At 32.1% G+C, this 8,573-nt stretch overlaps 2 protein-coding genes across 2 annotated transcripts; both read right to left on the bottom strand.

The window, feature by feature from the left end:
* Positions 1–1,770: 1,770 nt before the first annotated feature.
* Positions 1,771–5,779, bottom strand: Tsp_11162 (thioredoxin domain-containing protein 4). Its single transcript, XM_003372102.1, has 15 exons — positions 5,767–5,779; positions 5,458–5,528; positions 4,632–4,689; positions 4,336–4,369; positions 4,109–4,185; positions 3,970–4,032; positions 3,587–3,684; positions 3,451–3,496; positions 3,192–3,379; positions 2,967–3,062; positions 2,543–2,653; positions 2,354–2,465; positions 2,190–2,301; positions 1,980–2,091; positions 1,771–1,902 (listed from the first exon to the last, which is right to left on the bottom strand). The coding sequence occupies exons 1-15, from the start codon at positions 5,777–5,779 to the stop codon at positions 1,771–1,773; spliced, it is 1,323 nt and encodes a 440-aa protein (XP_003372150.1).
* Positions 5,780–5,805: 26 nt separating this feature from the next.
* On the bottom strand, positions 5,806–7,381 carry Tsp_11161 (putative metaxin-2). Its single transcript, XM_003372103.1, has 10 exons — positions 7,274–7,381; positions 7,119–7,236; positions 6,938–6,991; positions 6,766–6,885; positions 6,573–6,649; positions 6,436–6,519; positions 6,324–6,378; positions 6,185–6,288; positions 6,036–6,112; positions 5,806–5,974 (listed from the first exon to the last, which is right to left on the bottom strand). Exons 1-10 carry the CDS (start codon positions 7,379–7,381, stop codon positions 5,806–5,808), a joined length of 966 nt encoding a protein of 321 aa, XP_003372151.1.
* Positions 7,382–8,573: the final 1,192 nt, after the last annotated feature.

An 8,573-nucleotide genomic window follows, 5' to 3' on the forward strand; every position in this document is an offset into this window, starting at 1 on the left:
AAACCACTGAACGATCTGTTCAAACAACAGAAAACTCGAAAAATTTCACCGTCAAAAATACAAATAAACTTTGAAACGCATGCAAACTGAAACAAAAAACTCATAACATAAAAAACGGTACAAATAAAACGCGCATATCACGTTCATTAATAAATTAATTAAAAAAACAACTTATAATTTCCTGACACGACTCAATATAAAATCATATTAGCATCAATATTAAAACTATTTCATTTCTTCTATGTCATAGGCGAATGTTCCATGTATTACAAGTGAAGAGTTAACACAAACCGCAGCTGTCAGACACGCTTCGGTAGTCGAACATTCTTTTCAAATTGAAATAATCGACTTTGAAAATGAAATCTGAATTTCAGCTAATAATAAATGATCAATTATTTACGCCTGATGAAACGTCATATTCTAAATCAAAAATCAGCATTTGAATAAAAATGCTCAACCACTAAATATTCAACAGTATTGTATTTGACACTGCGCACCACACACGACAATACTGAACAATTGATCTAGACGAATTGTTTTAGAGTGTCATTGAAAGAATATCGAATAAAACAAAAATAAACCAATCATCGAAAGCAAATAAAACAACGGCAACTGTTTGTAAAAAAAGTGACAAAAACTTCCGACTTCCTACCGAATTTTTTACAGTACGTTATTTAGAAATTAAGTTCAATTAAAAGTTTAAATGCAAAAACACCCTGTATAGGGGATGAAAATGAAATTTTATCTCATCTCTTGGCAATTTTCAAACGTTAATTTAAATTAAAAGATTTAATTACAAATTTTTCACAGTGCAGCAATATGCAAATGGGAGCGAGTAAAACCACCCCTATGCAAATTTTAGTAAGCTGAACTGTGCACTTAAAAAAAATTTACACATTGTTGAATGATTGTCATAGTTAAACAAATTATCTTTCCGATTTATTAAATTTATTTTTTATTAATTTTCCTCCAATTACAAACACAATATTTTACTATCGCTTTTTGATCGATCGTTTTTCGTTGAAGCGAGAAACCTTTTATTAAATAAACGGTAAAGTTATACTATTCGTTAAAATTTATTATTAAAAAAACTAAAAAAATACATAATAATCCAGAACGAAATAATAAATTTTTGCGGGCAATCATCAACCGACGACTTGTTATTGATGCACTGTTTCACTTGCTGTATAGTTAGTTCATCAACGCCCTGGAAATTGTACTCGTTGTGAACTGCAGTGAAATGGTATCCGAAGCACTTGAAAAGTCGAAACAAGAAACTGTCGACCTGGTTTTTGCATTTAATCGGCGGCAACATTAGCCAAGTGACAGTTTAAATGGAGGCAAAAAATTAGGAGCAACAAGAAAGATGTGAAAAAATCAGGTGCGAATTATTTTCGATTAATAGTGTGTTTTCTTAGACAGAATGTGTGTTGAAATGGTGAAGTTGAATTTCAAAAATGTGAAAAGCAACAACACTTTACGGAAATTGACAAGTCGAAAAAGCAACAAATTAACATCATTACGTTACGTTTTGTAATCTTTTATTAATGCCCCTCTTTTTTCTAACCAACGATTATTGTTTTCATCCAATACAAGCGAGTAAACTGTTCAAATTGTTAACTTGTCCTTCTATCATCATCCAGAATAAAAGCGACCGTTCCACAGCAAAAAAAAACAAATAATAAATAATAAGCATGAGAACTGCATTGTAAAAAGAAGAGCATAATAAAACAATCAAGAAAAAAATAAATAGAAGACGAAGCATCATCTCTACAGCTCATCGCGAAGAACAGTGTATCTACTTTGGGATGGTTTCAATTTGATAAACACAGATTCAGCAACCGGTGTTACGGTAGGATTTTCAACCGGCTTCGAACTGGTGTCAAATACAATATTGTTATCCTGAAATTTGAATAAAACAAAAACAGATCACTTTATTTGAACAACCACGGATCGGATGGAAAAAATATCATCATTACTTGCACAACAACAGGAGACGCAGCTGGCACAGGATCAGGACCATCGTGAAATTCCCGATGCAGCTTTCCAGAGTGCAAATCCAAAACAAACTGCTTCAACTTTCCTGGTACACTGAAATACGAAACAAATATTAATTCATCTTTATGCAAATGTTCACATGTCTTTTCTTTTTCATTTACGTCAAATCTTTAATGTTAGGAAAGAGATACATGTGTCGAAAACTGTCTATAGCCAAAACTGGCAAATCTTTGATAGACTTTCCAAGATGCTGCAGTGGATGGGCAAATGTATTGCCGTCGGCGTACAAAAAATTAATTGAACCTAAAATTTTACTTTCAATAACAAATAAAAATGAAAACAAAACAAAACTCACTTTTCTGATCAAGTAGCTGTTGCATAACTTGATCAGTGTAAACTTTTATAATATCCTTATCGTTTGGTTTATAAAATAAAATCAAAAATGGCAAGCCTTCTTCAGTGAGCTCCTGAAATAGAAAAAAAAGGTAAAGTATTCAGCAAATAATAAATAAAACAATAAACCGTGCGAAATAAATTCCCTTACTTCAGCGTTTTCGAATGTTATCTCACGTACCAAAGGTAGACACTTGTTACTAACCCAACTGTGTACAGCAGCCAGATTGTCGAGACTATCTGGATATTTTTCAGTATTGGCCTAAAATCATCTCCACCGTTATACGCTGCGAACATCAGTATCAAGTAATAATTCAAACAAAAATATCCACATAATCATGAAAAAAAAATAATATCTGCTTACCGTCATAGAATAATAAAGCAACTTCTGTTTTTCAATCGGAACTCTAGAAAAAGAAATATTAACGCACAAATAATTAAAGCTTCATCTTTCACAACACTTTGACAAGTTTCATTCAATAAAACTTGCTCATCTTATTGTGAATTTTTGGTTTTGTTTTTAATAAAGTGAAATATCAAAATCTGAAACTTTACTGAAGAAGGGCAAAAAATACACAATCTTCACGAAACGATGAAGCCAGCTTTTTTATAGAATGCCATAAAGGACTTGCAGTGTCGTGAACTTGAACAAAAATGTTCGCCTTTTTCGCCTAAAAGCAATTTTCACAGTTTAGCTATTTAGAACTCGTGGTTCGAGAAAATTATTCAAATTAAATAAAGCTAGCTATTGATTGAATAAAATAAAAACATATGTTTTTTTTTCAAACAAAGCAACTTACTACTAAAAGCTCATGAACACTTTCTTCATTCGTTACTATTTGAATAACGTCGGCAAGTTGATCAGTGATATATTGTACAAATGCATTGACAGAACGTGCCCCTCTGTACTCACGACGAGCCACTTCACCATTGCGAAAAATCTTCAACGTCGGATATTTGTTTATGTGAAAACGACTTGCCAGATCACCTGAAAATTCGAGAAATTCAAAAAATTGCAAATTTGTGTAAAAGCAAAATCCCGACAATTCCAACACTTACTTTCCTTATCACAGTCCACCGTTCCAAAAACTACCCTTGGATCTCCCTAAACAAACAAAATTTGAATAAAGAACAAATTACATTTGTGAAGAGAACAGAAAAAAATATCCTCATTTTGATTTAACAGTTCAATTACTTCGAATCTGGACGCTGCTTCAGAGAAAACTGGAGCCAACATCTGGCTAAATCGACACCAGTCGGCATGAAAATTCACCAGCGCAATTTCTGTCACTCCTAAAGATCACTTCAACTGAAATGGAATGCAAACTGAACACCAATAAGCAATAATAACAATACGGCACTGTTGCCATATTAAACTACAATCTTCACAGTAAGATCTACCGTTCTTGAACGAACAAAAAGAAAAACATATGCAACTATAAAATTTTATCTGAAAATTATTTCGACTCCTTAAAGTGTAATTCTTCAACTCTAAACCTCATGAGCAATCTAACGGGCAATGAATTTACTGAATGCACGTGAAAAAATGAAACAGACCAAAATTTCCATACCAATTACTTTGTCGAAATTTTCTTTGTTCAACACTACAACCTTTGCATTTGCAGTAAAAAAATACAAGCTCTAAACAATAACAGATAATCGTAACAATGACCAGTTTAATAACAAAGTCAACACTTACAAAAATCTGTAAATACACCGCATAAAGCATGTGGAGCACAGTACAAATAAACCACAAAAAAAATCTGCTTTGGCAAATAAACAACAGAAAAGCACCTAAAATCAAACGTAATCAGTACAATGTGATTAAATCATTGATTATAATAAATAACTGTGCAAGCACATATAACAACTTGCAGACTTGCGTGTCAAGCTTCTGTTTGGAATACAACATGCAAAACCAAGTAAAATTTTTGTTATAAATACGTTACAATAAAAGAACAAAAATCATCCAACAATACTATAACATTTTATTTAAAAAAATTTACATCACAAGTGCAGTAGATTACTGACAAAAAATGAAACCAAATATATGCAAACTTCAAATAATTATTGAAAGTTACAAGAATGCAACCTGATTAACATATTAAGCTGGCCATAATTAACAAAAAACAAAATTCAAACAGCCACTGTATTCAGAGGTGCAAATCGAATACAATGGCAAATAACATTCCACAATAAATTAATAAAATTTCTTAGCAATAAGTAAATAAAAAATGTACAGTGAGCACCACTGAAACTAAACTGCACATAAGTACAATGATCAAATTCCACTGCTTTCTGAATATTGAAAGTAAAATTAACAAAACGGCAAATGAACAAAAAGGGCATAAATAATATGCATAATTGGCAGTCTACCATTAAAGAAAATCATTTCAATACTATCATCCTTAGCAAATTTAGAAATAAAACGTAAACAAACAAAATTACAATAATTAAAAATAGCAAAATAAATGCATAACATAATGTGAGAAATTCAAATGTACAACAAAAAAAACAACAAAAACGATATCATGCATAACAGAAAAACAGAAAAATAACTTAAAAAATGAAATAAATTTTCACCAAACATCAAACATGTGAAGACCCACAAAATCAATGATAATAAACAGAAATATGAATGCTGGCGACAAAGGCACATTCACGAAAAACATTTCAGAAGTGTGAAGGCTTCAGAAAACGTAATACGAAAAATAAAATGTAAAAAAAGTAAATAATTAGTTACTTGTATAATTACCAAAAAATATTCAGACAAGGCAAACAAAAATGTAACACGTACAGTAGCGAACCCAAACGGAGATCAGCTATAAGCAATACAGTATACGATTTTCAAGTATTATATCAAATGTACGAATAATGACAAAGATTAAATGAATATAACATGTTCAGATCAACCAAGAACATAAGAGAAATAAAAAAAACACAGTTAACTCCGAAATAATTAATAAACTATTCATCACAAATTGCCAGGTAAATTACTCTCCCACAGTGCACCTTTAAAGACTTCTAAAGAGGCAATTCATAACAAAGAAATTCTAAATAAATCACTTTCAACAAACGAATATGAGCCACTACGGCATTATAAAATACCATATTTACATAATGGTCATCAGAAATAGCTAAAAAACAAAACTAAACGATATTTCCACCACAAACATAACTGGGTTCAATCTGCAGATAATTTCTCAATATAACTCCGCTTCACAGAAAACATAAGCATTATAAAACTCACGTCACCATAAACATTTATTAAACAAACACATTTCATGTCAGATATTAGAAAATTCAAATTTGGTCTGTTCATGTAAAAATGCTCTTCTATTTCAAAAGTTTATTCCTCAAATGCACATTTAATACCATGCCAAATCATATCATGATTCAGATATAACTTTACTCTTAAGCATTTAGCATGGGCAGAAGAGGAAAATAGACTTTCTCAAAATATTCACAATACTCAAGCAAATTGGGAAACTTCTTTAGAATGTCACCAATAGCAACGTTAGGCAATGATGTCGTCAGCAAAGTATATAAATGGCCAAAAATAAGGGCATCAATTTCTGTTGGACTAAAAATTTTTACAGAATTAAATAAAAAATTTTTCCTTCCATAGATAAACCATTAATTACTTATTCCCACCAAAATATTGATTCGTACCAAGTTTCGTCGACAAACACTCGCAAGCATATTCCACTTCATCAAAAACCTATACAACAAATATTCAGTGCCAAAGAATTTGAAAAATAAAGGCATCACCTCTTCTGGAGACTTTTCCAACCATCTGTGGCATTTCAGAAGTTCTAGAACCTCTTTCCTTTTTTCGTAGGGAAGCGTCATTTTCGCAGGCCAGGAGTAGGCCGCCGAATATCGCACCAAAGTCACCTTCAATCAGAAATTATTATCCAAAATACAATTACCGGAATTCCAATATACCTGCTGAAATACTTCTTCCATAACCCAACAAATGTATAACTGAAAATTTTAAATGAAAATAAATCAAATTGTGTTTAAATCAATCGCTAAATTTACTTCTGCTTTACGAAGAATACCATGTACCAAGCTATGGAGAAAAAGATAATCCACATTTTTCAAATTGTGAAATGACACAATATCCTAATAAAAAAATATTAATTACAAAGTATTTACAGAAAACAGCAATAACTTACTTTTCGCACAAGATATAATAAAATTTCATCAAATCCAGACAAAAGTAAGTTGTCTACATGCATCACTGGAATATACCCTAAAATTATAATAAAATAATTCGCCGCATTCATACCAATATCAAACTTAAAATTGCATAGCAAAACAATACAGTTCACTACAGGGCAAAGTATTCCATTAGAACAGTGGATTTACCATTCATAGACAAGTCCTCTGCATTTCGAATCGACTCAAATTTACACTTCAAATTACATATCAGCAATAAAGCTTTAACAGCTAAGCAGTCCGAATGTTCGTATAATAACACTCGCTCTCCTAAATACAAATATAATTAATTTGCTGACTTTTGAGAGATACCTTTCTTTACGTCCAAATGGTTCAAATAATCGCGCATTTTCATCCCATTGCTCGTCAATTCTTTCTGCAAAAATATTTTATATAATTCAAACCAACCTCGTCACCATATATATACGATCGGTTTATAAAGAACGACGCATTCAGAATCCCAACAAATCAGCAACAAAAAAAACATTTTGAAACAATCTTACCGGCTACATCCACAAACAATTCCGGGCGAACAGAATCAACCGCACAAGGAACATCACCATCTTGGGGAACATTTTCACGCGACATGACTTTGCTGAATTTGCCTTGATATCTTAGTATCTGAAAAGTGAAAATTTCAAGGTCTGCAATGTCTTACTGCAAAATTGACGACGGCGATTGAACAATAAAATACTGCGCAATTTAATACAACATAACGTGAAAAAGTATCATTTATCGTCAAAATCGTTGGTACAAAAACTGACATTAAAATTTCCAATGCAATTACCATACATTTATTTGGACCAATTGCAATTCCACAAAAAAACTATTACTTACTACAGTAATATTGAAATTTAGGTGCCGTAAATTATTGCCACGTTTAGATATTTTATAAGGTTTTCTGGTTCGCAATTTTCAAAACTGAAATTTAATTTCTAACTAAAAGTGCACTATTTTGTTGTCAATTTTTCGAAACATTCTTTTCTTGTATTTCTTGTACTTAATTACAGCTGGGAAAATACGCAATCCTACAGTAAGATTGAAATTAGAATTACCTCATGAAGCAAGATTCACGGAATTCATGAATAATTTTTTGCTCCGTCTCTACACAGGATTATAATCTTTTTATAAATTAATAAATAACCAAGAAAATCTGTAAAATACGTTCACATTACAAAGGAGAAATTGAACATTTTGATATTTTCATACGTGATGCTAATTTCTTAGGTTGTCTTGGCAACATGCAGAAGTTAATCATCTAAACAACAATAATAAATAAAATAAAGCAAAATGAATAATACATATATACATATCACAAGTTGACATTCTAGTTCAGCGTGCAAGTTTATAACTTTCATTTCGAAACGAAGACTGATGCATTTGTGCGGGATAGGTTGTTCAGAATTTACAATCATCTCGCAATATGAATTCAGTTTAAGTATTGCTAGCCCAGCATGTCAAAAAACTACCATCGAACATACGTTACAAAATGATACATTCTTTTGGAAGCTAACTGCTGTAAGCAGATGAAAAAAAAAAACATTATGCAATTTTTATTTCTCCTCTCAATTTTCAAAACAGTAACCACAACCCGGAATGGGTGATGCGCCGTTGGAAGAAAAACATAAAAAACACCTGGCGATCCAAAGGAACCACTGGAAAAAAAAACCTTTTTTTTTCTTCCCGAAAAACCGGGTTTAATTAAAAAAACCATTCCGAAGTTTCAGCACGGAAAATTAACATGGTGGACCTTTAAAAACCCTTGAATTTTAAACCCTTGAGATTCCCAAACGCGGAGATCCCCCCTTCTTTCCCCAAAAGAAATTGCCCAAAAAAAGGGGGGGCCCTCCCCCCCCCCCTTGCATCCCCTTACATTTATGGGAAAGAAAAACATTGGCCGGGAACTTGCTTCAGTTGACATGGTTCACCTTCCCGAAACTGCGCCTCCGGGGGAAAAC

Source organism: Trichinella spiralis (assembly GCF_000181795.1).
Source record: "Trichinella spiralis strain ISS 195 chromosome Unknown Scfld9, whole genome shotgun sequence".
NCBI classification, from domain to species: domain Eukaryota; kingdom Metazoa; phylum Nematoda; class Enoplea; order Trichinellida; family Trichinellidae; genus Trichinella; species Trichinella spiralis.

Coding starts and splice junctions, on each gene's coding strand:
- Tsp_11162 (XM_003372102.1), bottom strand. Junction 2,654..2,966: donor CATCGTTTCGTGAAGATTGT/GTATTTTTTGCC, acceptor AGATGATTTTAG/GCCAATACTGAAAAATATCC. Junction 1,903..1,979: donor CGTCTCCTGTTGTTGTGCAA/GTAATGATGATA, acceptor TTCAAATTTCAG/GATAACAATATTGTATTTGA.
- Tsp_11161 (XM_003372103.1), bottom strand. CDS start 7,381: ATGTCAGTTTTTGTACCAACGATTTTGACGATAAATGATACTTTTTCA. Junction 7,237..7,273: donor TCGCCGTCGTCAATTTTGCA/GTAAGACATTGC, acceptor TTCACTTTTCAG/ATACTAAGATATCAAGGCAA. Junction 6,113..6,184: donor CTTCTGAAATGCCACAGATG/GTTGGAAAAGTC, acceptor TTTGTTGTATAG/GTTTTTGATGAAGTGGAATA.